Genomic DNA, 27,844 nt, shown 5'->3' on the forward strand with positions numbered 1-27,844 from the left:
TCTTTCTTCTTAGACTCTACTTTATTTGGTAAAACTCAAAAACTAACCACCAATTCACGTCCCCCCACCTTCTTCCCTCTGAAGGAGGCAGTTCCTCAGAGACAAAAAGGCTGTGGTTTGGAGATCATCCACCATCTGCAGGTTTTATACTCAGGCAGCCCACGGCCTGGTGGTCAGGCCTCCAGACCCAAAGCTCTCAGAGGCAATAGCAGAAAGCAAAGGAAGCTCTCACTTCAAAGACAACGAACCCCTCCCGCCCCTCTTCCCCGCCCTACCCACAACCTCCCCACACCCCCAACCTAAATAAAAAGATAGCAGAGGACAATGCATGAGTGTGGGAGACACACACACACAGCGCTTCCTTTCAGCCAAAGAGCTGCAAAATTGCTCCCTGGAAGGAGGAAAACTGGCTACACCAGTCAAGGCTTGGTGGCCCAAGGTGATGGCTAGAATCACATGAGACTGGTAAAAATCCAGGGAGAAAATATTTCACCTTCAGCCCTTTCCCAGGTCTCCAGTGAACTGGTTCGAGTTCTACGAAATCCCCATTTCCACAAAGGTGGGCTGTGGCTTCTGGGGCAGCCAGGAGACAATGGCAGGGGAGGAGGAGGAGAGCAGGAGGGCAAAGCCTTCAGAGAGGGTCTGGGAGAGGGGGGTCCCCGCCCTGGGCTAGTGGATCCGGGTTAACTCCTCCACCACCTTGATCAGGTCATCTGCGGTGGCCTCCCGCTTCATTCCGCTGCCGTCGTCATACTGCAATGAGGGAGGGGTGGCTGTGAGGGCCGAGGGGGTGCTCTCCCTCCCCTGGGGAAGGGATGCCCACAAAGGAGGCGCCCCACCCCACCACTTCCCCAGCAGGGAGGAAGGACTCATCGTTGGAAGCCCACACCTCTCCTTGGGGTCACAGGTTAGCATGGTCTGATGATAGCAAAGCCGCCTGGAGGCTGCCACCTGGTATATAATTTCCCCTCCCCCAGGATGTTCCTCACAGGCACCATCTCCAGTGAGCAATAACCCCAAACTCCAGCACTGTGGAAATTTCTCTTCCCTGCAGGATCCTGACCCTGCCCCCTTCCTGTGGGTCTGGCAGAGATCCCAGACACACCCAAACATGCCCTCGTTGCTCAAGTACAGTGCCCAGTGCCTGGTAGGGGGATCCAGGAGCTCCAGAGACATCTCCCTGCCCTCAGACTCCACCTTCCCACATGGGTAGAAGAAAACTTTAAAAGGCCTGCTGGCGTGTGGGACTCAACAGAGGGGAGGCACTGGAGTTCTAATGGTCTCCTGGCACACCTGACCCTGCAACGGACTCACGTAACTGACCCAGGACTGAACACTGCACAGCTCACCTGTAGGTTTGCCACAACCTCCTGCATCTTGGGCCTGCTTATATCCAGGAAACTCTCAATCAAGTCTCCATCGATGAAGCCTGTGGCTGGTTCTGTCTTTCGTTCAGTATGAAAGGATCTCCAGGTGGACAGGTGAGTTAAGGAACATACCGATTATTTGGAAATAATAGATACCCTTACCCTGAGTCATCCCCACTTCTGAGTAATCACGATCTAAAGCAATCATTGAGATGAGAATTGGAAACAACAGTTTCAATTAAAAATCACATCACTTTTTGGACAGTCTTGAAATTGAAAGACCTGCAAAATCATCACCTAATTAAATGGCTCTCAAATAGGATAATCTTCAAAACATATCTGTTGTTTAAAACACAGCTAAGACTCTTGGTGCAGAGCCTGGATCTGTCTGGATGTTATTTTTACAAGTGCTCCAGGTAAATCAGATGTCTGCTTGGGAAGAACCACTCTAGCCTTAGCCTACATAGATAAACAAACTAAGGCTCAGAGAGACAAGAAGTGTGTCCGAAGTCCTGCTGGTTAGCAGAAAACCACCCATCGGCCTGTCCCCTCCCTCCCTGGCTACAGTTCGGCCATACTGCTTGTAACAGAGCGTGACCAACCGCACAGACTCACAGCAGGAGCCCCTCCCACCTCCTGAGGGCTCCTTATCTTTCTCCTGTAACAGACTTCCAGCAGTACTTGGATCCTGGGTGTCCCGGGGGGCTGCTCCCTGGGCTTCTGGAGTTTGCAGTTTCTTCTCTTTTCCCCTCTTCTTCTGCTAGCCTCTCTAGCGAGGGTCCTCAGACACTGCTGCCTCCAACAAGATCTCTGAAAGGATGTTCCTAAGCTGTGATCTACATTTGCATTTGACACATGACACCAGGAAGGCCAGAGGCAGATACATTTCAGGAACATGAATGTCCATTTTCAAGATGACCCAGTGAAGCTGGGTGGTAAGTACCTGGGGATTCATTATACTAGTCTCTCTACTATTGTGTTTGAAATTTTCAATAAGAAAAAGTTTTAAAAAGCCTTTTCCCCCAGGAACTTAGTCAAGACAGTTTCTAAGCTGACAGTAGTTTCCAGAAGCTGCTCAGGGTAATGCTGTGCTCTGCCTGTGCCAGGACGTGCTTCCCAGCAAGGGGCGCCCCGGGAAGGATATAAGGAGTGCTCAATCTTGCCCACACTTTTGATGACTTTATTGAGTCGATTCTGCATGTCCAACAAGAGGTTGTACCAGCTCTCTGACAGCGAGGTCACCAGGCCTGAAGAAGCAGAGGGAGCAGGGAGCTGCAGGGTGCTCCGGAGCCCACGGTGAGCATGGCCAAGGGCTGCCCAGGCCGCAGCACGAGGAGGCTCCTCCACAAACACAAAGCCCCGCTCTCCCCTCACCCCTTAGGATGGAGCGGGGATCTCAGGAAGGATGCTTGTAGGGGACTATGCCTGCAGGGGTCACCCTTACCAATCATGCCGTTGACCGTGCCGAAGAGCACCGAGCCCTGTGTGGGGGTGGAGGTCTCGCCCAGATTCTGCATAACCAGAGAGCCGTGGCAAAAGACGTTGACAAATTCGCCCAGATGGAAGAGCCCGACCTCCTGAAGGTGCTGCCGCTCCTCGTCAGTGGTGGCAGCGCTGAAAGGCAGTGCAACAACTCACCACCCAAACCTCCCGTCCCCGCCACGGGGCTTCGCCAAGGACCACGTGCAGCGGGCAGATTCCCTGGTAAGCCCACACACTCCACAGCGGAGGACACGCCAGAAAAGGCTCATCTTTGTGGTCTGATTCTCTCGTGAAAACACTTGACCTCTATAAAGAGAAGCAACTGAGTCTGAGAGAGGACCCGCCCCCCGACTCTCCCCAAACCCCCACACGTCATCCACCGCACCCAGGGGCTCCAGCTGCCCCCCACCAACCACTCCCACAGCTGGTCACTCACCTATCCTTCTGACACACAAACAAGTTAAAGGCATTTTCAGCCCCCAGGAAATTGTCATCATCCAAGATTTCCACAGCACTCATCCAGTTGGGGTTAAAGTCTCGAGCAATCTTATGAAATAGACAAGATACAAAAGGAAATACAATGAGCAGTGCTGGGACGTGGCCAAGAGCCTGCCCTGTCCCATGTCTAACAACTGCCCCTCTACAGAGATTCTCCACCAAGTCTCTGGCCAATGCAGCCAATTTGGTTGTAAGTGCCCAGAAACAGAGTTGAAGGTCTCTAAAAATACTTAATGGATACAGAATGCATGCTCCAGGGACAACGTTTCTGCCCCCACCGGGCTTGACTATCCCTCACACAGAGAGAGACACCTGCAGGGGGCCCAGCCTAAGCAAAAAACCTGCCCCTCCCTCAACTACCTCTTCGAAGTTGCCCTCCATGGGCTTGTAGGCCAGCAGTAGCACCGAGCGCATCAGGTCGCCCACCAGGATGAAGTCGCCCTTGGTCTTCAGGTAGAGGGCCATGATGTTGTTGTAGTGATTGCACTCGGTGCGAAGCTCCTTCTCTGTCGTCCACTCATAAAGCCGCACCTGGACGGGCATTGCATTTCTCTCAACCCAAGGGGCCCAGGAGTGCAATGTGGGATGCACAGTGGTTTGGTGTGGTACTTGGATGAACATTGTTTATTTCAATGTTATATATTCACGAAAGATGAAAACAGAGTGAGCACATGAAACTAATAACACAGTTTCCCTTCACATAAAAAAAAGAGGCAGAGTAAAGAAAAATATAAAATAAACAGTAATACAAGTAACACTATGGATGTGACAAAAGATGGTTTTGTGCCCGAAGTTCAGTAGCTGACCTATAGAAATATCTCCGGAAAGAGAGGATCCATCTCCAATTTCCTGACCAGAATGGAACAAGATCCCTCCTATACAGATTGCCTTTTCTGAACCCTTCTCAAAACTCACACATTCCTGGCACCTTTTGATGTGAAAGCAACAAGCAAAGAAAACCAAAGGGGAGAGTCCAACAGAGACCAAAGGACTGAAGCACCAGAGTCTGCGTCCTCCCCTCGACGCAGTGTTTCCTCAGTGGTGAGCACCTCTCCAAAAGGAGGAAGACACTTTATCACCAGCAGACAGACGTACAGATGCTCAGCACAGCACAGCCCTGGCAGAGACTTCAGGGTCCAGGCAACCCCCCCACGGCCTCTGCACATCCGGAAACTCCAGGACAACACATTAAGCCATGATTTCTCAAGGTGTGCCCAAGGAAACCTAGCTCCAGTGTGCACTCCAAGAGCCATCCACAAATTACAATGGCTGCCACACCTCCACCGCTAGGGTCAAGGGTGCCCAGAACACCCCAATCTGGGATGAGGCCAGCCTGGCTGAGCCTCCACACCTCTAAGAGTGGAGTGAAGAAGGAGCCAGGAGTGCAGCACACTCCTGGAAACACACCCCACACGTCCCTCTGCATATTCCCAGCCTCCCCTCCGCTATGGCGATAGTCAAGACCAAGGTCAGATACCACCGAAATCCAAGGCTCCCACTCTCAGCCCATCAGGTCCCAGACCCCCACTGTTAATGTGGTAACCACCAGCCACACATGGCTACAAACACCTGAAATGAGGCTAGCTCAAACTGAGATGTGCTTTAAGTAAAAAATACACACCAGATTTGGAAGTCAGATAAAAATGTAAAATATCTCACTAAAAATTTTTATATTAATTTTTCTATTGATTAACTACATGTTGAAATTTTAGATCTACTGAGTTAAATAAAATACATTACTAAAGTTAATCTCACCTGCTTTTTACTTCTATTCATGTGGCTTCTGGAAAGTTTAAAATTACACATATGGTTCTTTTAATTCTATTAGACAGCAATGGACATCCCGTAATCCCACCTCACATCCAACCCCTCCCCAATTCCTGCATCTGTTCACTGTACCCTCTGGAATATACAGTCACTACTCAGGGGCAACCTGTTCTCTAGCTGGTCCCTTGTCACTCTAACTGAAATGTGGGTCTTTCAAAGGGCCCTGTGGCTCTCTCAACGTGGCAATTCTCTCTCCGACTGTCCTTCATACACTGGGACTGGAGGAAAGGCAGCCTCCAAGCATCTTGCCGGCCCTTTCAAAATTCTATCCTGTCTGCCTCCCAATCATGCCAGTTCTGAAGTTGACACCACCAGACCACTACCGCTGTCATCCCTGGAGGCACTCATCTCCACCCCTACCTACCACGCTCTCCCCACACAACATGCCTGTAATTCTTGGTGACGTTAATATTCACTGACAAGAGCCTTCCAATACCCTGATCTCTGACCTTTTCTGACCCTCTCTCCCCCACCCATCCTGCCCATTCCTATGGTCACCCTTAGAGCGTGTCATTAAAAGCAACTCCAGAATCTTGGGGCCCCAATTTCACCACTTCTCAGACACCGAGTCCAGCACCACAACCCTGGTCTCACAGATTCTCAGCCCCCTTCCCCCTTGATCATGCTCACTCAGCGAAACCAGACTTTGGTGAAATTCTAATCTTCAACTACAAGCTGAGGAAAAACAACCAACCAGGATGACAGGTGTCATTTTAACCTCAAGACCACGCACCTGAAGTGGGCTCCTGTACTTCTCAGTAACTGCCTGTTCCTAGTCCATTACTCTTCAGGTCCTGAAACGGATTCAGACCTCCTTCCCTCGCCTTACAACTCTCGTATCGCCTCTTCCATCCTTCCTCTCAGCAACTTCACAGAAGACGGACACAGTCAGAAGAGGATTTCCACCTACTTCCACCATCTTGAGGCCGACACTGTGCACTCCATCTCTCTCGGACATTCAAAACATGGCTCCAGTGGCTCTTCCCTGACGGACCACTGCCATCAGCGAGAAACCTGCAGCAGTATTTCCTAACTTAAAGAGTTCAAAACTCTCGTGTCCTGACACTCCCTGTAGTTACCCCATTACTCTCTTCTTCACCGCAAAACCCCTGGAAAGGATTCCTAACACTAGCTGTCCTCACCTCCTAGTCCTGGTCGAACCCTCTTCAATCAGGTCTCCATCCCCACAACTCAACCAGAAGAGCTAAACCAATGGCTGATTCTTGATCCTTATGTTACCTGACGTACTGACAGCACCTGCAGTTTATCAGCTCCTTCCTGCTTGAAGCTCTCTTTCCATTGGCTTCCAGAAAGCTTCTCTCTCTCGGTTGCTCTCCTACTTCACTAGTCGCCTCCTCTCTGTTTGGCTGGATCCTCCTTCTCGCCCCACCTTTCAAAGGCTGGAGGGCCCCTGGGCTCAGTCTTCAGATCTCTCCTCTCCCCACTCTCAGCAGACAGCTGATCCCAGGTATCTCATCCAGACTTCCAGCTTTCCACGCCACCCAACAGCTGCCATGCTGGTATCTCCAGCCAACCTCTTGCTAGAACCTATTCTCTCTCTCATTCAGCTACCTACCTGACATCTCCACTAAGATGACTACTGAAGCTCAGCATTTTCAAAGCCAAACCTCTGATTTCCCCTCTTCAACACAAGAAGAAATACACATTTCTCTGCCCCCAGTTCCTGCAACAGAGCTCCTAAAACCCTTGGAATTTCCTAGGTGATAGGAGTTCTTTGTTATAATGATGTGGCTATCTGTAGCTCCTGGATAGCAACAGGATGGGGGCTGGTCATCAGAAAGACCCGGCCATGATTAGAAGCTTGGAACTTTCAGCCCCACCCTCCTCTCCTCCAGGAGAGGAAAAAGGGACTGGAGATTGAATTAATGATGGATCATGTCTATGTGACGAAGCCTCCATAAAAATTCCAAAAGGACATAGCTCGGAGAGCTCTCAGGTTGGTGAGCACAGCCATGTACTAGGAGGGTGGCTCACTCCAGCTCCACCAGGACAGAAATTCCTGTACTCAGGACCCTTCTAGGGCTTGCTCTATGTATCTCTTCACCCGGCTATCTGTCTGTCCTTTATAGAAAACAAATCTAAGTAAATGTTTCATTTCAGCCAACTATCAAATCTAAAGGGGTGGGGGTCGTGGGAACCTCCAACTTCGTAGGCAAGTTGGGCAAGTTCGGGTACCTATTACTTGGGACTGAGGTCTGAAATAAGGGCAGTCTTGTGGGACGGAGCCCTTAAACCTGTGAAGTCTGACATTAACTCTGGGTAGCTAGTGCCAGAATTCAATTCAATTATTGGACATCTAGTTGGAAAACTGGTTGGTGTGGGGGTAAAAACCCCATACACGTGGTGTCAGAGGCTTGAGTAAACAAAGTTTTCCTTTAGCCCCCAAACCTGCTCCACTCACAGTCTTCCCCCTATCGGTAAAGAGCAACGCCACCCCTCCTGTTACTTGGGCCAAAACCCTAGCCCTTTATTCTCCTCTCCCACCCCACCTTCAATCCATCACGGAAGCCCCTTGATACAGCAGAATCTGCAGAATCTGACTACACTTCACCTCCTCTATCAGCACTCTGCTCCCCACGGCTATCAGCTGCTGTCTGGATTACCCCAAGGGCCTCCTAACTGATCTCACTGCTTCAACCCTTGGTCCCCTACAGTCTTTTCCAAGATGTGAAATGAGCTTTTCAAAATATAACTCCATCATGTCACTCATTTGCTCAAACCCTCCAGAGGTTTCCATCACCTTCAGAGGAAACCCTGAAGGGCTTACACACACAGCCAATCAGGCCCCACATGTGCTAGCCCCTGGCTGCCTCTCTGACTTATCTCCCAGCACCCAGCAGCACCCTCCCATGCAGACACCAGGCTTGCCGGACTCCTGGCCCTGGTCTTCTCCCAGACAGAGGCACGCTTTGCTCCTTCCCTTCCTTGAGGAACCTGCCCAAACGTCACTGTACGAATAAGACCCTCCTGACCATGTGACAAAACAGCAACTCTGCCCTCCCACGCGCGCTCTGGCCCGCCTCCAGCTTCCTGCCCACTTTATTTCTCACCATGTATTTTTCATCATCCCCGGTACATACATGCATGCTACTTGCTCACAAGCCCCAGAAGGGTAACTCTTTGTCCATTCTGTCTACTGCTACATTTGGTAGTCTTCCAACTACCAAAACAGTGCCTGGTACACTACAAGTGTTCAGTTAGTATCTTTTGAATGAACGTCTAGAAACCTTCAATTCAAAGCATTTACATAATGCTTCTTTACTCCTGATCGTCTCAGAACCTTTAACATGCTATGATGCACTGTGAAGCTCCAAGAGGGGGAGACAGGAGGCAGCATTTCCCAAATCTGTCTGACCATGAAACTTACTTTAGAAAATATTTTTTGCGAGGGAGGAGGGGATCATGCCAGAAGGGAAGTGGAATATTTCACAGGACTGGTATTTCAGGGATGCACTCAGGATAACCTGGTTTGGCTCATTTCGTTCCATACAGATGGAACAGTCTCATGCCATGACCCATTCTGAGAACAGGGGCCAGCCCCACAGCGCTCAGGATGATAATACACATGGGGCTTGACATAACCAAGTCTGGGGTCTGGTCTAACTCCAGCTCCCCATATTCCCAGCTCCATCCTCCATACCCACTACTTTGTTATCCTTAAAATCTGATACACAGGCAGCTCCAGAAACAAGTGAAAAAATACTCTGTGAACAATGGTGTGTGACCCGAGGCACGACACCAGTGGGACGGGCCTCACCGTGCTGTTGATGCTGGCTAACAGCTTCCCATTGAATTCCACCATGGAGTACACGGCTCCTTTCACCTCCTTTTCAGCCACCGTCTGCAGTTTTCCTGTGGGAAAAATGATACTTTTGAGTCTTCCTTATGAGCCCACACTTGAATCAAAAGAATCTCCATTTTCCCTCTAGTTCTAATTTCTGCCCCTAAAACCACTCACATGAAAGCAGGAAATAGAGTCAGTGAATAGGGGGGGTTATCCACCACCCAAGTATGAGCCCCAACATAATGAGCAGTGATCCCAGACAGTGCCCTCGCCCTGAGACTCCAGATGTCTCTGTCAAGATGGAAACCAAATTCATTCCTAGCCATCTAATCTGAGATTTCGGGGCTGAGAGCTAGTCTTTAGAACTATCCTGGGTAGCAGAAATGAGAGAAGATGTAGAAAAAAAGCACTGATGCTGGGTAAAGGACCTAAAAGGCTGAGCAGCCCAGTGGAAAACACACCAAGGATTCCCTAATAAGATTCCTAATTCTCGTTCTGGTCACCAGTTATCCATAGTTCACTTCTCCCCTTTTTTTCTTCCTTTCAAAGAGTGAAAAAGGAAGAAACACATGATAGATTTTTTTTGTGCCTCTGCTCATACACTCCAAAACTCATTCAGACCACCAACAGCTTAAAAGAAGCACCTTGAGTCACAGGAAATCAACCCAAATTCTTCTCCTTAACTGAGGCTGAAACCTAAGAGCCTGCTGACTTCCCCAGTTTCAAATCTCCCAAAAGCCGGAGACTGTGCTCACTTACCGTCTGAATACTGAAAGACCACAATACGACCCTGCTTGGGCTCTGCCTCTTCGGGATACACCATGGCCGTGCCCACGATGAAGTATGTGTTGGGGTCTTTGCCCAACTTGCAGGAGACCAGGCTGAGTGCATACTCGTTCTGCAGAAACTGGTGGGCATGAAGCACTAGAAGGAGAGTAGCAGAGAGGTGACTGGATGACGACCCCCACACACGCGCACTTGTGTGCTTCTGTGAGGCCCTCACTCAGCTCGAAGCAAAGTACAGGAGGCATCTGCCTCCTGCTATTCCAGTCTCCTCGCAAGCTCATTCTGACATGAGGATGCCCAGCACTCTCGTCTCACAGTCCACTCAGAGGCCCCACCCCTTACTTCTCCTCCTAGAATGGTCTGCCAATGTCTATCAGATTTTGGAGTATATCAGAGCCCAGAAGAGCCTAACTCAAGGAGGACATAGGTACAGAATGACAGAAAGAGCTCAGTTGCACCTTCAAAGGTGTGCTGGTCAATGATAAGGAGGTTATGCACCTCCACCTCTTCTCCAAAGGAGGTCTCGTGAGGGGCTGTGCTGCTGGAGAATAGCTTGCTGGAGCTGACGCTGCTGGACAGGGCCTGGGAACAGAGAGAACACACATCAGCCCTCTCAAAAGCAGAATGGGTGCTGGGAGCAGCAGTGTGAGGATGAGAGAGGGTCAGGGAACAGGGGATGAGTCTGAATGAGAACTTAAGGCTGGCCGGTTACACAGAGCCCAAAGAACAGAGAGCTTCAGAGAGGACACAGGGGCCAAGGATACGGATCCAAATTCCATATGGAACTGACACAGCAGTCCAAAATACCACAAGAATCTGAGAGTCATTAAAGAGCACTAAAACAGTGATGCTACATCAATCAAGCTAAGGAGAAATTCAGATGAATGAATAAAGGGACAGATTTCCACCCTCTCCACGGGGAGAGTAGGAGAGCACTTCAAATAGAAAGAAAAATGACCTTCTGCTCTGGGTTAAGGGAAGAAGCCATACCAGATACGTGGGAGCAAGAAAGGCAGAGAAAACACAGGATAAAATGATCAGCTAACGTCTCCACTGATTCTATAATGTGCAGCACTAGATTCTCCTATCACTTTGCAGATGAGAAAACTGAAGTTTAAACCTTCCCAAGGTCACATAGCTAGCAAGAAACTCTGAAGCCAGTTCTGTCAACTCCAAATCCCATGCTCTTACCTCTTATACTACACTGTTATGCACACATGACCCAAAGTACCCAAACTGATGACAAGAGAAAAAGCGGGGAGGGTACAGCTCAAGTGGTAGAGCACATGCTTAGCATGCATGAGGTCTTGGGTTCAATCGCCAGTACCTCCTCTAAGAAACAAAATAAACAAACCTAATTACCTACACCCCCCCAAAAAAAGTTTAAAAATATTTTTTTTAAATGAGAAGAAAGAAATATCCTGCAAGGAGGAGCAAAATCACTGACTGCTCATTTAAGGGTCTTCTCAATCCTCTAAATGAGGGTGCCAAATCCAGCTCACTGCTTGTTAAAAGTTTTCCTGGAACCCAGTCATGCCCACCTATCAGGGCTGCTCTCACAATGGCAGAGTTGAGTGGTTGTGACTGAGACCAGATGACCTGCAAAGCCAGAAATACTAACTATCTGACTCATTACAGAAAAGTATGCCCCTGCTCTCACGCCATCTTTCTTTGTCCATTGCCCTTACCTGGGTGCTGGCACTGGGCCTCAGAGCAGTGGTGCCCCCACTCGTGTCCTGGACTTCAATACGGCTGGAGAGGACCCCGAAGCACTGGGACACCTCCTGATAGCAGATCTTCCTGGAGAGAGAGTACGGAACAACAGGGCCTCTCAGGACAAGTCTGAAGCGCTCCACGCCAACTCCCAGATCACCACCCTCTGCGGCTCCCGTATGCTGCCCTCACCTGGGAGATTCGTAGAGGGGAACTGTGCGAATGTGCAGCTTCTGGATCTCGTCGATGGTGCCAATGGTGAGGGTGCTGTTGTTGGCCAGTGCCAGGCTGGAAAGAAGGTTCTGGGTTTAGATTGAGTAGACCCAAGGAGGGAAAGGATTCTATGAGGCAACTCCATGAGGGGAAGAAAAACAAGGCAGAATTATACTACCTTACTCCAGGGCAGTGGTTCTCAACTACGACTCTATGCTAAAACACACCTAAGGCAGATGCCTGGTCTGACCCCTGAGATATTCCTGCTTAACTGATCTGCTTGGGCCTAGGCTAAGATTTTTAAGAGCTATTTATTTATGCTAAAGTCCAGCATTAGAATACAGAACAGTGGAAACTATCAAACCATGCTGGCATCAGGATCAACTGGAGGGCACTTTAAACTAGTCTGCTGGGCCTGCCCCCAGACTTTCTGATGCAGTGGGTCCAGGGGTGAGGCCTGAGAATTTACATTCCTACTGAGTTCCTAGATAGTGCCAGATCTGCTGCTGAGGGACCACACTTTGAGAATTCCTGTTCCAGGGGAATAAATGATGAGCCCTAAATCAGGGGTTCTGAAACTTGACTAATTTGAATCATTTGAATCACCTGAGAAGTTACTCAGGATTCCATTTTTGTCAGATTCTAAGAAGGATTCAAAACCCATCTGTACATTAACAAAGGTTTCCCAGGTATTTCTACTATGCAGCCAAGATTTTCTGCTGTACATGTCCCATCTCAGCTATCCACTGACTTTGACATCGGGGAAAGGCTGGAGGGGAAGGGTTTGAGGAAAACATCACAAGACCCTCAATCACTGGCTCTTGCTGAGGAAAGAAAAAGAGGCTCACCTGTCAGGATAGCCATCTGAGTTGAGGGGACACATGTAGTTCACTTCCTTGAGGTTGACATTGGAGAAGACCAATTTGTGGTTGCTGCTGTAGATGACAGTGGGGCGGTCAGAGCAAGCAAAGACGTTGGTCGTAGAAAGAGAACGGAAGGTCCTCAATACCGTGGGCTGGGTGCCGAGAGTCACCTTCTTACGGTCGCTCAACAAGCCTACAGAAAGAATGGCATCAGGAGAAAAAAGGAAGGAGAGGAAACAGGACAAACAGCTGGATTGTGAAGGTTCAAGAGCAGCACCCTGATGCCAGCAACTCCAATAACCCAAAGGGCCCCTCAGTTGAAGTGCTACTCTCACCTGTCTCAATGTTGAGCCCGAAGTAGAAAAGTGCCCCATCTCCCAAGGCACAGAGGAGGTAGTGGCTACTCTCAAACGTGGTCATCAGGATGGAACGAGGAATGATCTCTGTGGGAAAGAGGCACACTGAGCTCTTGTTCCACATTCTGACTCTGATCCCAACCCAGGTCCTCGAAAGAAACACACCTCCACCCAGCATCTCTTTGTGCAGTAGCTCAAAAGAGGGCAGCTTCGAGATACGGGCCGAGATGTCTGTCCAGAGGCCAATGGCACAAAGAGGGGACAGACCATTGCTGTCCCCTAATGGGGTGATGTCCAAGCAGGCCACTTCATGTTCCATCTCTGTGTGGCTGAACAAAGAATAATATGGCAGAGGGAGGAATCCAAGGATCAAAGAAGTCTCAGAGAACAGGGGAGGAAAAAAAGAGCAGAGAGATAAGCACGCACCTGATCTGTCGGAGCTCCTGTGGATGGATCTGCAGGTAGTAGAGGGCCCTTCCCACGGCTACCACTACCTGGTTGCTATTGCAGGAGGCCACACTGATGTTCTTGCCCTGAGGCTCCTTCCATTCACTGACCAGAGCTTTGGGTTCTTGAGAGACCAACCTCACAGATGCTGAAGTAATCTAGAGAAAGAAGAGCAATGTTTCCAGGCCCCTGTTGGGATCTACACAGGGGAGGAAAGCTGGCAAGCACTGCCCTCGTGGGACCCGAAGAATAAGCTAAGTCAGTCCTCCTGGGCCACGTAGATTCATTTTTCCAAAGTCCTGCAATGATTAGTTATGTGAAGATGTTATTTTTAGTTGAAGCCCTGAAGACTGGCTTAAGGCAGCTGACAGCTTACATACCTGTAGCCAGCAAAAGAGAAGGCCTGTTTCATTCTGAGTAAGACCTGGGTAACACAAACTGCACCCTGTGGAAAGGTATCAATGGAGTGAGACCCTCTGACTACCAATCTAGCCATTTCCCTCAACCCAAAAATCAGACCTCTAAAATATCAAAGTTCTTCCATACTAACCATTAAAATTGCATAGAATTCTTTAGTAAAAGCTACAAAACTGTATTAAAATACATTTTATACATTTATCTCATTACTGAAATAAAACAAAAAGCAGGTTGATAATGCTGTTACATATTAATACATCTTACTTCTCAAAATTGAGTTTCTATTTAGAGAGGGAAGCGCTTTAATAAGAGATGTGAGCTGGGGCCAGTCTTCAAGCCACTAGTTAGAAAACACGGACAAAGCAACGAGTCAGGATCTGGGCACTTCCCACACTTGTTCCAAAAACTGACAGAACCTTCCTTCTGGTTTTTACCAAATCCACCACTGCCTCTTGGCTAAAAGGAAGAAGAGGATAAAAAGATGGAGACAGTTCAGTAATCCTCAAGCCCTCAACTGCTTTATCCACCACTGGCAAAAACTGACACTGGTCAGAGTGGAGAACAGCTCAAAAGGTGAGGAGAGTGTGCAAAAAACCAAAGAGCATCTTAGTCACTCCAAACCTAAAGACTGCCGGGCCACTGGGAGGTGCTGAGAAAGCAGGCTCTCGCGGCTAACCATTGCCAAAAGGATGACACCCATATCACAGACAGATTCAGAGAAAAGATTTGAATAGAGTTAGAGCTCTGGATATAATAATTAGTATCTTGAAAGTGCTGCAAAAAGTCTTATATATGGATGCTAGCATATGACTAATTTTTTTCTTCTTTGTGCTTTTCAATATTTTCCAAATAAGTATGCATTATTATTATTATTGTAATGAGGGGGGAAAATGTGTCTCAGAAGACAGGATATAATACATGCTAAAAGAATATCCACCCCGCCCAAAAAAACACATATATGTGTATACATACCCACATTCATATATATATACACACATGTGTGTATATATATACACACATGATTTATATATATGCTTATATATATATATATATACATGGACATATATATACACATATATATACACACACATATATATATGCACATATATACATATAAAAGATCCGAGTCTATAAAAGAAAATATGAATGAATACAATATACAGTCATCCCTCCGTATCTGCAGGGACGTAGTTCCAGGACCCCAGTAGATACCGAAACCCACAGATGTTCAAGTCCCTTATATAAAATGGAGTAGTACTTGCATATAACCTACTCATATCCTTCCGTGTACATTAAAGCATCTCTAGATTACTTGTAGCACCTAACACAATGTAAATAATTGTAAACACAATGTAAACAATGTGTAAATAGTTTCTGGTGTACAAGAAATTCAAGTTTTGCTTTTTAAACTTTCTGGAGTTTTTTTCCCCCAAGCATTTTTGATCCACGGCTGGTTGAATCCATGTATGCGAAACCCACCAATACAAGGAACCAACCATACATACATTTGCAAAGGAAAATTAAGGCCAAAAGGAACAATCCCAAAGTTAAAAGAGCTAAGTTGCTCTCAGTAGTAGGCTACCAGGTAATTTCAATTTTAGAGCCATAAAAATTGACTTAAAATCCAGTGGTGCTCTCTATGGCACTCTAGGTCAAATTCAAGTAAATGGGGCCTGCCTTATTCTCAATTACTACCTGGATAAGTTGTTGATGAGCCACGTTGCCACAGAAGAAAGTCTGCTGATCATCCACAAAACCCATCAGTTCAGTTTCTTCCACTTCCTCTCCGTTTAACATGAGAACTCTGCAGCAGAATGGAGGGCTGGGTCAGCCAGACCAGCTTCCACACCTTGCAACTTTCACATGAGCACCCGGAGCTGGCACCAGACTCATCTTACCTTGTCTGGCCCACAAAAGAGAGCACCAAAGTGTCATCAGTCTCCCGGTTAGGATCGGACCGCAGTGGCCAGAGGCCTGGAACAAAGATCAAGGATTAAGATGCACAGTAAAGGCCAACACTCAGCTCCTCGCTCTCTGTCTAAGGAAAGAGCAGCCTAATCCCACAGGAAGAGCAAGAAATTTGGAGTCATCCTGAGCTAAAAGAGCCTCTCTATTCGTCCCTAGCTTTAAGACTCTGAAGAAGTTAAGACATTTTCAAAACTGTTTGAGCCTGATATTTTAAAGTTTTTCATTTGACTTTGGATGGGAGAATACATTCCCATGACTCAGAATCAAAATTTACCTTTAAAATACTTAACACAAAAGTCTCACCTCTGTACCTCTCCCTCCAACATATCCCCAAAATAAGTAATCAACAACAGATTCCTGTTTATCCATTTTTTTTAACTTGAAATAGGTAAATGCTGTATTGTAAACCGATATAAATATAAAATAGCTCATCACAAACTGCACCTTGTTCTGTCATCTAACATATGCCTGAGCCCTTACAGGACAGCAGTTCCTTGTTTTTGACATCTGCATGCTATCGAATTGTATGTATGTACCAGTTTATTCATAAGTCCCCAGTGATGGACACTTCTCCAGTGTACTGTCGTAACACACAATGCCGCAATGAAAAATCCCGTTATTTGTCATTTTACATAGATGATGGTCTGTGGGGTAGGTGCCCAGAACTGGGGTTGCTGGGTAAATCACTAAATGCAGCTATAGTTTCAGTAGATATTGCCAATGAGCATACTTATTTCCTCACAGCCTCACCAACATAATGTGTTATCAAACTTGGATTCTGGTCACCTAGTAAAGAATGGTATCACTATTTTGTTTTGATTTGTATTTCTCTTATTACAAGTTAAGCTGGTTAACCTGTCCGTTCACGTACTTTGCCATTTCAGGGGGAGGAATTTTGGAGATCTTTCTAGAAATTTTTTTATAAATTAGGGAGATTAGGCCTTTGTCTACAATATGAACTATAAACTCTTTTATCCAATTTGCCATTTCTTCCAACTTAGCTTATAGTGTTTTGTTTTTGCCATGCAGATGTATTTTATTTTTATGTTGTTGAATTTATCAATCTTTTTGGTTTCTGTGCTTTGGGTCATAGTTTGAAAGACTTTCCCCACTGTAAAATTAGAATGGAATTCACCAACTTTCCTCTTTTGTATGACTTCATTTTTTACAGTAAGTCTTTGATCTACTTAGATTCTAACAACATATACATTGTGCAGTATGATGGACCCAAACTTACCTTTTCCAAAATGACACCAGTTATACCAACACCATTTATTAAAAAGAATCATCTTTATCTCATTGAACTGAGATACCACTACTGTTGTACACTAAAGTCCCACATACAATTGTGTCCATTCCTAGACATTTGAATCTGCTCATGGGACTCCTATCTATTTGTGCACCAAAACCACACTTTTAATTACTAAGGTTTAATAGTATGTTTTAATAACTGGTAGGACTAAACCCATCTCACTACTCTTTTTTAAGTTTTCCTAGCTTTTCTTGCTTATTCTGTTTCCCATTCAGACTTTGACTTGTCCAGGTCAAGGAATAAAACTGATTATTTTTATTGAGATACATTAAACATAAAAATCAAAGACAGAAAAGCTTTATGTGTTGACTTAAAAGACCCTGGCATGTCTTTTTCATTTAATCAATCTATCCTTTTAATCCTTCAAGAGTATTTTAAAGTTTTCCTTGTATAGATTTTGCACAATTCTTGTTAAGTTCATCCTTTGGTATTTTACCTTTTCATTGCTATTGTAAATTGCTTCTTTCCCTCTACTATACCTTCTAATTGTTTTTACACGAAAGCTGTTGATTTCAGTACACTAACTTTATATCCTACTTTAATGAATTCTTATAGTCTAGTTTTTCAGTTGATTCTCTTGGGTTTTGTAGTTTTATGATCTCTTCCTAATTTATAAACTTCTATTTCTTTATTAATCTGTTCTCATTCTTTTTTTTTAATATTCTGAATTACATTTTTTTAGATGTGCTTCCTATACTACTTTGAGTTGATTTTGCCTTATGATCCAACTTGACTATCTTTTTTTAGGTGAAGTTTAGCCCATTTACATTTACTGCTATCAGATATCTGATATATCAGACACAGATACTCATACAGATGTTTGGTAACAGTTCCGTCATTTTTTTTAGGTTATGTTTACTGTATATATACTGTAAAAGTCCTCTGCTATGTAGTCTTTCTTTGATCTTTTTTATTAAAATAAATAAATAAAAATTATCTTGGAATTTAGCAAGATTTGTATTTTCAGTTCTAAAAGTTACCTTTATATGATATTTTCAATCTCCTCTTTCTTTAGAGGTTCTAGCAGTTCCTTTATATAAACAACATTAAATTTAACTTGTAATCTTTTCCTTCCCCATTCTTCTACTCCATTACTCATTTGGGGCAATAATATTCTCTTTTTTTAAGTTTACTTTGGTACTTAAGCTTCTACCACTTATTTGTCATTATGACCTTTTTTTTTCTTTATTCTTCATTTGATCTGCTTTCCTCTAGCTCCCACCCAAGTGTCTTCATGACAAGTAATGAGGCCAAAGCCCGGGGTCACTCAAATAAGGTCTGCATCCTATGTCCATCAAACGGCTACCTTTGATGCCTGGTAGGTCAATGCTGGCATGCTCGTGGATTCCAATTCCATTCCGGATGATCCGCAAGGAACCTTCCTTGAAAGCTCCAGAGCAAGTGACCAGCTGCAAGTAGAGAAAAGGTTTCTAAGTAATCCCTTACAGAAACTAGAACAATTAGATGGACACCCAGAAAATAAACAAACGATACCTAAACCCAAGGCCTCTTTGTTGTAGCGCTAGGTTTGAAGACGCAGACTTAGAAGAAGTTGATCTTCAAAGTCTCCCAAATTTATTGAGAAGACAGGATATCCTAGACCAAGAAGCAAAAAGCTCCTACCACTGCTCTTAGCAAGCTTGCTTCTACCCTGGGAACCTAGTTCACTAGAAAGAACACAGGATCTGGAGGCAGGCACACCTGCCATTTAGTAGTTATATGACTTTGGACAAGTTACTTAATCCTTCTGAGGCCTCAGTTTCCTCACTTCTGAAATGTCTAACAGGGGTGCTTGTGTGATTTTAGATAATGTACATAAAGCGCCTGGCAGACGAAAATAGGCACTCAATTAATGGCAGTTATCCTCGCATCACTAGAATTACTGAGTGAGGCTCTTAAAGGTTATCAGCAGTGCACACTCCCCAGTCTAGATAAGTCTTTGCTAACCCAGGAGGACACAGTTTGTGTGGGCGTATCTACTATCCCTTTCCAGGATGACCCCTTTACCTGTCCCTGCCCCTGCCTCTCCAGGTCCACCACACACATGTCCACGATGGGTCCTAAATTGGTAAAGGTTTCCATGGCCACTACATAGGAGCCTTGTTCATTGCTGTCAACATTGAGCTAAAAAAGAAAGAACAACGTTAGTCCTGGAATGATCCAGACCTACCGTAAAGAGATAGCTCTCATCCAAAAGAAACTCAGTCTTACTAGATCCACCCTTCTTGTGCCTTATTAGATCCTTCTAGAAGGGGAATGCTGACTAAGGAACATGGCTGGTGACCTTTAGCCAGGGATTTCTAATCTGGCAGTCCATGGATGGATTTCAAAGAAGCAGTTTGGAAATTAACGTAAAATGTTTACATGCATTTCTCTGCGGAGAAGGTCCAAAATTCTCATATTCTAGAAGGGATCAAGTGCATTAGACTATGACCTATTTGAAGGCAGAAGCTGGGTCTTGTTCATCATTGTATTCACAGCACCTTGCACAGTATACTTGTTTTTTTGGTTTTTTTTTTTAACATTTTTTATTGATTTATAATCATTTTACAATGTTGTGTCAAATTCTAGTGTTCAGCACAATTTTTCAGTCATACATGGACATATACACACTCATCATCACATTTTTTTTTCCACAGTATACGTGTTGAATGAACATTTAGGACAAAGAGCTAGTCAGGGTAGGATGCTAAATCAACTAAGGAGAAAGCTGAATAGTAGGAATACCTATGAACTGAAGAAATTCTAAGAGGCACTAAACACAGGAAACACTTGATGATGAGGCAATGAAAAAAAGAAAAAGTAGCAGCAATGAAGACAGCTGAAGAGAAGCCAGAAAGAAAATGTCTTCTCACCTTCACAAGCTGGGAGTCACCAAGGCGAGACCCAACAAACACAACACCATTATCGAGGTATGTCAAGCACTCAGCAATAGAGGTCTAGAATAAAATCAACAGCGTGAAAGACATTAGAATGAACTTCACGTGGGATCCAGACACTGTCCTACCCACTTCTCAGACATGTGCTGAGAAAAATCACAACTGCAGCCATGATTCCCAAAGCAGCTCTCCATTTCAAATCCTCAATCACACTCAACAAATGTTCCTAAATCTACGAAGTTTGTGACTATTTATCACATCCCTACAGTCAGAAAAGTCTAATTTATCTTGCAGGTGTCTGCTCCACATGATCATTTCAATCCCAACAGTTCCAGTCTGCTCAAAATAGCTAGAGACCGCTCAACTAAAATTCACTGCATCGCTCTTAACAATACTTTTTTGGAACCCCCTCCCATAACTGAACATCAGTCTTAGATTAACCTTTAATTCTACACTTTATCCTTTGTTTCTCTTCCTTTTAATACTTGAGGTAGTGTCCCACTGCTTGTAAGATTCTCTACAATCTACTCATTCTAAAACCAACTTCCATAGTAGCACTGAGCATTTGTTGTTGCTCGGTAATTCCCAGTTGCAGTGTGGGACCACACATCTGGGGTCACTAGGCTTCTAGGAGAATGTAGCAGAGTAGGGACAAGGCCTACCTCCCCAAGGAGTTCCACACGGAGATCCTTGAGGGTAACAGTGCCATCCATCTGTTCCTCCTTCTCCAAAAGCAGCATGAAGAGCCGTCCTTCCATGTCTCCCAGCAGATAGCGGGAACCATTTGGGTCCACACGATTGTGACACACAATTGTGCTTTGCTGCCAAGAGAGAAGATACAGTCATTAGAGATTAAGTGTCTTCCACAACCAGAGTTCAAATCCTAGAGGACCACTTCCTTTTCCAAACCCAGCCACTTCATGAGCAAGGTATCCACACAGTTCACATTACATGTATGACTGAAAATGGGGACACTTTTATTTTGAAGACAATGTTCTAAGGAGCTCAATATACCTGAAATGCTTATTTACGTATTATTCTACAAAAAAACAGAAATAGACAGAATAGGAAGCAGCTGTAGGTATTCACTGGACTGTGGATACTACCACAGATTTTGTTTTTATCCTCACTATCACTAACTACCTCTGATCATGAATGTCACTATAGATTTTCTTATTTATTTTCAGAAAAGAAAATAAAATTAAGCTTTTATGGTGTATTTTTATAACTTGAAATTTTAAAGCTTGAAATTTTTATGGCTAATTTTTTAAGTCTATATATATTTTTTTCACTATATTACTTTACATGACTTAAGCTCTGAAAACATTGACATTCAATAGAATTGTGAAATTTTTCCCTTCTTAAAGTTGCCCCAGACAGCAGAAAGGGTAAACCAACTTTGATTATCATTTCTCTTCCTTAGCAAGGAAGCAAGCTCTTTGTAAGAAAATCAAACCAATCCCTCTTTGTATTCCCACTGACCAACAAAGTATCTTATATACATAGTGAATAACTTAGTGACAGACAACTGTGAATCTCCTTTTGACAAATGGAGAGAAAGGGCGGGGGGGGGGGTCGGGGGAGGGCAGGGGTCAGGGGGCAGTAAGAACAAGGGAAGAAAAAAAAGAAAAGAATGCTGCTCACCTTAATGATAGGAGGGGCAATCGCCAGGTATTTGTCACCATTGTGATAGGTGATCGATTCCTGTCCAATGATGATGGCGCCTCCAAAGGGCTCTGGGACTGCAGGAGAAAGAGCGGCGTTAGAATGCTCAGCATCTGGGATTTGCAAAACCCTGAGGCAGCAAGGGCACTGATCAGTTATCTCTGAGGCAAACTTTAAGATGATCATTATTTTAGACATCAAAGTCCAGGGAACATGATAGCCCTTTTCTGAGATTCCAGTCTTAGAAATTTTAGGCTGCTCATCCTCCACTCCTGGGAATATTTTTATTGCCATTCTTTCAATGTTTCTGAGACTCAAGGTGTGGGCAGTCTTCCCAGTGTTTTTCCATACGCATTCTTCCCATTTCTCTTCTAAACTTCAGATCCTTTCTAACTAAAAGCTTTTACTTTTTCCCCTTGTTCCTTAGCTTAATTTCCCCCATTTCAGGGCTACCATATAGAAGAGCTAATTAAAGAGTTTTAAACTTCCCTACTGTTACCTACTAGGTGAGACACACAACAGCATTAGGGGAAGAAAACAGGACAGAGAGCAAAGAGGTCTGGATTTCAGCCCAGGCTCTGTCAGTGAGGTACAGGTATATGGGCAAGTCCCTTGGTCCTGTTTTCCTCATTTATGAAATAAAGGAGCCAGATAAGATAAGCTCTACTGGTCCTTTTCAGATTTTAAAAATTTTACATGCAAACATAAAATAATGAAACTAATTTCCATATGTCACTCTGCAAATTAACCTCACTGTTTTATGGTTAACCCCTCTACCGCAAATAAAGCTATACTTTTTGGGAAGAGTAAAAAACAAGACAACCCAAAGATAGAAATGCAAAAAGCAAAGGAAAGCACGTTTACAGACAGGAGACATGAGGGAGTGCTAAAGAATGCATGTGCTCAATAGCACTTGGGCACTGAGATGAAGGGGCAGAGAAGGTGAGGAAGGAATAATAGGGAATTGGCCCAGACCTGGGGTGGAGGCACATTTCCCAAATCCCCCAACAAACCTGCAATCACCATGGAAGCTTCCGCTTCTACGTTTTCCTGTTTCCAAGGGCCCTTATTGAACTCCTTCTCGCGCAGAGACACCTCATAGGTTTTCACGTGCCGCCCCTGAGGGTCCTAGATGGGGAAAGGTGAAATGGTTAACCCCCAGGAAGGGTGAACCCTGGAGGGGGCCTGAAAGGAACAGGTTACCAGCATCCAGCATCTGGCACTCCTGCCACGCCAGCCTTCCCATCTTTATCCATCAGCATGCCGACAGCCCCCAGATGAGCCTCTTATGGTCTGGGGAGACTGCGACTGAGACCAAAGGCTTCTAGCAACTGAATCAACCAAGGCTTAAAAATTAGAAAGGTAAACTTGTCACACTGCATGAACCACTACAGAGACGTAACGTACATATGTGTACATTTGTGTGTTTGTATGTGTATGTATAGGATATACATGTATATGTGTGTGTGTGTATATATATATAAACATATATATATTCGATACTCCTTGTCTTCAATGAACTTACAAACAGCTAAAGAGAAAAACACATGAGAAGTTACATACATGTAACAAAAATTTCAAATTTGTTTCATACAATTCTCAGAAGCATTCTGGTGGGGTGACAGTAGAGAGAAGAGAGCCTGCTGCTCCTCTGAACTTAGTCGAAACCTCCAGTCCTGCCCCTGTCAACACCATCCCCTGCCCTCCCACCCTTTCTGAATCACGACTCACTTCAGTCCTGGAACTGTCAAAGTCACCTTTAAGAGACTAAAAGAGCCGGCATGGCCCCAGGGGACGGCCTCATCAAAGGCCACACCAGGGTCTAAGAATTTATGGAAGGAATCTGACAGTGGGTTTCAGGTCAGGGCCCGCATCTTAATCACTGTTACAACTCCTGAAGCACTCTGCATGACTACCTTGCAAAACATGGTGTTTTTCAAGTTGACTTTAGTGAACAAAACAGGAGAAAAACTGATTTTTAGTTGAGGAAAGGTTTTCCCATCAGTGATTATGGGTAAGACTCAACTTCACCATAAATTTGGATCTGGGCCTCTGAGACATACATAAGGAAATAAGATCCTTCACGACCAGGAGCCCTGAGGCTGCCCACAGTCAGTCTTGAAACATCGACATCAGTGTTTGAATGACCTGATATTTACAGAACTAAAGAAGGGAGAGAAATTCTAACTTTTTATTTCTGATATTGGTATTGTAAAAAAGATTAACACAGCTATCAAAGTGTTCATATGTCCACATACAGTAGTTGGACTAAGTTTCCTTCCATTATTTATTCAACTACATGCTAGTGAAATAACCTCATGCTGTAAGGCCCTTTGTTCAAAGGCTGAAATTTTATCAAGATATGAGCTCTGCCACCCTGCTCCACCCCCCTTAACATATCTGGCCTAGTGAACAGCTGCCCAGGATCAGTTCTGCTAAAGTCTGAGGCACAGACTGAAATAGAAGTCAAGAGCCAGCAGTCACCAGAAAGTGAGTGCTCATCAACAAAACGCACTTCTGGGAAGACATATAAAGCACACTCAAGACATTTTCTCGTTGCTTGTAAAGGCAATTTCCAAATCATTTCTCTACAGCTAAGTTTTAATAATCCTCTGGCATGCTAGTAAGAGACAAAGTATAAACTGGGTCACCCTATAAAATCTCCAAGGCCCACAACCAGAGTGTAATCTCAGGATTAAAACCTGCTACAAGCCCCAGACTGCTTCCTGCCTCCACAGTAAGTACTACTGCGCTCAAGATGCAACCAAAATCTGACACATATTAATTATATCATTCAAAACACTTTAGGCTAACAAATACATTCAACACTTCTGCCTACCCTACCACGAAATCCAGACATTCTGATTAGTCAAAATGAATGCCCACTATGCCAAACCTCCTTCTCCCGTACCTGGTAGACAAAGCAGATGGTAGGTGCTTGGCAACCATATAGGAACTTGACGTCAATAACATGCAACTCCTCCAGACGGATGTTAAAGGCCTTGAGCTCTTTATTGTCCCGGTCTAGTGGAATAACCTTGAAAAGGCCATCATAGAGTCGCAGGCCAATCATTCGGCACTCGGGGTCAATGATGCCAATAATGCCTGTCTCTGAGGGGCGGCCAATACGGTCCTGAGAAATAAAACTGGGGTTAGGGAAGAACCTAGAGTAACAGACGACACTGGCCACCACCTTCCCAGGGTGATTTTAGGAGTGGTACTAAAACTAGTGGCATCTTTTTGACATGCCAGGAAGCCCAAATGTCAGCCCATGCCTTTTTGCAAAACACTGAATCTCAATGAATTATTACCTTGTCCCCTGGACTCTGAGTAAACTACAGAAGTCCTTAGTGTTTTCTTGTTTCTCTGATCATGTAGAGAGAGAGCTGCCCCAGCACTTTAATTTTCTTCACCAAATCATGACAACCCTACCTGGAAAACTCTCATCAGGCGGAAGCAGCCACCTCACCTGGACATTGCCATGGGCTCGAGTTATGATGTCAATGCTCTCGCCACTCTGTTTATACTCCAAAATGCAGGCATTGTACTTAGCTGTCAGGATAAACAGTAGGTCCTTGCTCTCCCCCTGGAAACCAACATTTTATTATCAAAAGAGATTCCTTTTTGAAAACAAGAATAACTGTCCAGCCCTTAATCATTTCTTTAAGTATGCTAAGTTCTTCAAGAATTTTCTTTTCTCCCTGAAGAAAAAATCCACGGTGAATATGCAACACACATTAGTTATACACCCCGCCTAAGGGTGTGTACAGAAGGCCAGAACTGAAGCTGGTAAACATCTGGTCCACTTTCTCGAGTCTCCATCTCTCTGCTCTACAAACACGGTATTAGTCTAGTTCCACCTCCTCTAATCCCAGTTATTCCATTCAGATTTCAGAAGATGAATGTAGTAACACCTCCCCTAATCCCCTCCAAGCACTTGGAAAGAGAGAAAAAAAATGTGAACAATGGAAGCTCAAACAGATCTACAAAGTCCTTCTCATTAACACAAATTCCAACAAAGTGAGTACTTTGTTCAAAGGCTTAAAATTAAAATTTTGAACCCATTGCTTTCTTGTCAGATTCAGTTAAAGACATAATGAAGCAATGTGGTGATTATTTAGATGAAAACACCTGAATTACAATAACGATAATAATAATGTGATAAGTCTTAACAGTGAATGCTTGTTATACGCTAAATCCTGTGTTATTAAATCACTTAATCTTCACAATAACAGAGAGATACTATCACTCCATTTTGCAGATGGAAAAATAAGGCTCTGAAAGGCTACATGACACCAAAAGTTGGATTTTATAAGGAATGAAACCAGGACTGCCCTAACTCTAGACCCTACTCTCTGAATCACAATGATGACCCACAGCATGGTGACCCACATTCCAAACTGCTTTAATATTCCTTTCTAAAGAAGTCAACTTGATAAATTTTTCCCTAGCGAATCCCTCCTGCTACTTCTTGGATGCCTGTTAAATAAGAATGTAAACTGAAATCTGCCATTCAAGAACAGAAGTCCTAAGTCCTACTGCTCCTTCTTTCCTAAGTTCTACTGCACCCATTGCAAGCAAGCAATGACATGAAACAGCGTAAACCCAATTACAACCTATGGTTCTCCCTTTGTTGCTGAGCCCAACCCAGAGCACTTACCTTGGGCCTGAAAAGCTCCATGACAGCAATCTTCCCATACATGCCCACCTCTTTGACAGGCCGAAGCCCCTCGGCAGTGACCACATAGATCTCTAATCTTGTATTTTTGGCAATCAACAGGTTCAAGTCTTCAGCTGAAGTAAAGTGTCCTGAAAGAACAGATCCTCTAATTTTGGAAGCCAAAACACTACCTAAATAATCCTAACACTTATACCTAAAACCTCTATTCACTCCGTTCTCACCAAATCCAGCACCTCAAAGAGTCTTACTTCATACATTCGGGAAAGCTCCTTCCCTAATCAAACTAAAAAAAGTGGACTGGGCCTAAGAGCAGCATGCCCTTCAACTGACAATGACTGTGAAAACCCTTCAGATGGCTCTGTGCCCTCGAATTTCACTTTTCCTATTGCAATGGCAGACTTGTCCTCTAATTAGGAAAAGCTGGAGAAAGTGTTCATCTCTATTCAGTCCTTATCTGAATTTTCACAACATTTTTACCAAACAGACCAGGTTAAATGAAGAAAATTCTCAGAGCTTTATAGTAAAACATTGTTTTGTCCGCACCTCTTGCCCTCCCAGCCGTCTACCAATGCCCCATCCACACTCTTTCACTGCCTCCAACTCTGCCAACAACAGTTTTCTTTTAGAATCATGATTAGGATTTACATAATCATGTAAGTTTGAAGTCTTCATATTCTGCTTAAAACTTGGTACAAGATGATTATTCCCGGGCTCTGGACATTTGTGTCCTTAACAATTCTTGCATAAACAAACAAGGCAAACCCAGCACTGGGCCGGGCCATTCCAAACCCTCTCCTCCAGCAGCTCGCTCTTGTAAACAACAGCCTCAGGCAAAGCAGACTCCTCTCTTTCGGGTGAGTGCAGACATTTCTCACATCCCTCCACCTCCTGCATCTCCCAGGCTCTTCTTACATGAAAATTCTTGCCCCAAAGTCGCCATCACCACCGCCTCTTCCCCGACCAACGAGGCCAATCTCGCGACCCAAGCAACAGCGAACAATCAACTCACACTCCACTCTCTGTCCCACTTGGCCCGTCCCTGTCCTCGAGGCTAAGTGACCTCCAAGAACGAAAGGGGACCCTCAAGCTCAGCTTTTACTCCCCAAAAGGCGCGTGTTGAGTCAGCTTCTTTAAAGTCGTGGGCTGCGGGAAGTTTCTCGGCCGCCTGCGCCTTCCATTCCCCGGGCCCGGTCCTCCCCGGCGGCCTGGGGGCCGCGGGCCTCCCTAGGCCTCGGTTTCCACCAGCTCCCTCCCTCGCCGGGGTCTCCTGCCCTGGCAGCCTCACCGGTCACGCAGCCATTCACGGCGGTGGGCTTCTGCGCCGTTACCACGTAGTTGTACGACATGTCGAGGCCTGGGGCGGCCCAGCGGGACACAAGCTCAACGATAGAGAGATGTACACGAAGAGACAGGGGGCCCCCACCCGCGCGCGGCGAACTCCACTGCCTCTGCCTCCGCCCCAGATACACGTTGCAGGCCAGAGCGGCCTAGGCGCAGGGCATCACGGGACAGCCTCATTTGGCCTCTTGGAGGACTCAAGGAGCCGGAAGCGGCCAACCAAAAGA

General features: G+C 45.2%; 1 protein-coding gene across 1 annotated transcript; it reads right to left on the bottom strand.

Moving 5' to 3' along the window:
* On the bottom strand, positions 1-27,765 carry DDB1 (damage specific DNA binding protein 1). Its single transcript, XM_006173170.3, has 27 exons — positions 27,565-27,765; positions 26,259-26,407; positions 25,068-25,184; positions 24,510-24,731; positions 22,612-22,726; positions 21,578-21,675; positions 20,596-20,754; positions 19,910-19,993; positions 19,062-19,178; positions 18,361-18,463; positions 15,673-15,748; positions 15,470-15,578; positions 13,337-13,515; positions 13,076-13,239; positions 12,890-12,997; positions 12,540-12,747; positions 11,671-11,766; positions 11,454-11,565; positions 10,224-10,347; positions 9,739-9,903; positions 8,953-9,047; positions 3,708-3,878; positions 3,286-3,395; positions 2,812-2,981; positions 2,512-2,614; positions 1,350-1,473; positions 1-753 (listed from the first exon to the last, which is right to left on the bottom strand). The coding sequence occupies exons 1-27, from the start codon at positions 27,623-27,625 to the stop codon at positions 670-672; spliced, it is 3,423 nt and encodes a 1,140-aa protein (XP_006173232.1). The 5' UTR covers positions 27,626-27,765; the 3' UTR covers positions 1-669.
* Positions 27,766-27,844: the final 79 nt, after the last annotated feature.

The sequence above is a fragment of the Camelus ferus genome, chromosome 10 (genome assembly GCF_009834535.1).
Source record: "Camelus ferus isolate YT-003-E chromosome 10, BCGSAC_Cfer_1.0, whole genome shotgun sequence".
Lineage (NCBI taxonomy): Eukaryota > Metazoa > Chordata > Mammalia > Artiodactyla > Camelidae > Camelus > Camelus ferus.

Coding starts and splice junctions, on each gene's coding strand:
- DDB1 (XM_006173170.3), bottom strand. CDS start 27,625: ATGTCGTACAACTACGTGGTAACGGCGCAGAAGCCCACCGCCGTGAAT. Junction 19,179..19,909: donor GTGACTCCCAGCTTGTGAAG/GTGAGAAGACAT, acceptor TTTCTTTTTTAG/CTCAATGTTGACAGCAATGA. Junction 13,240..13,336: donor CAGGAGCTCCGACAGATCAG/GTGCGTGCTTAT, acceptor TTCTTTGTTCAG/CCACACAGAGATGGAACATG.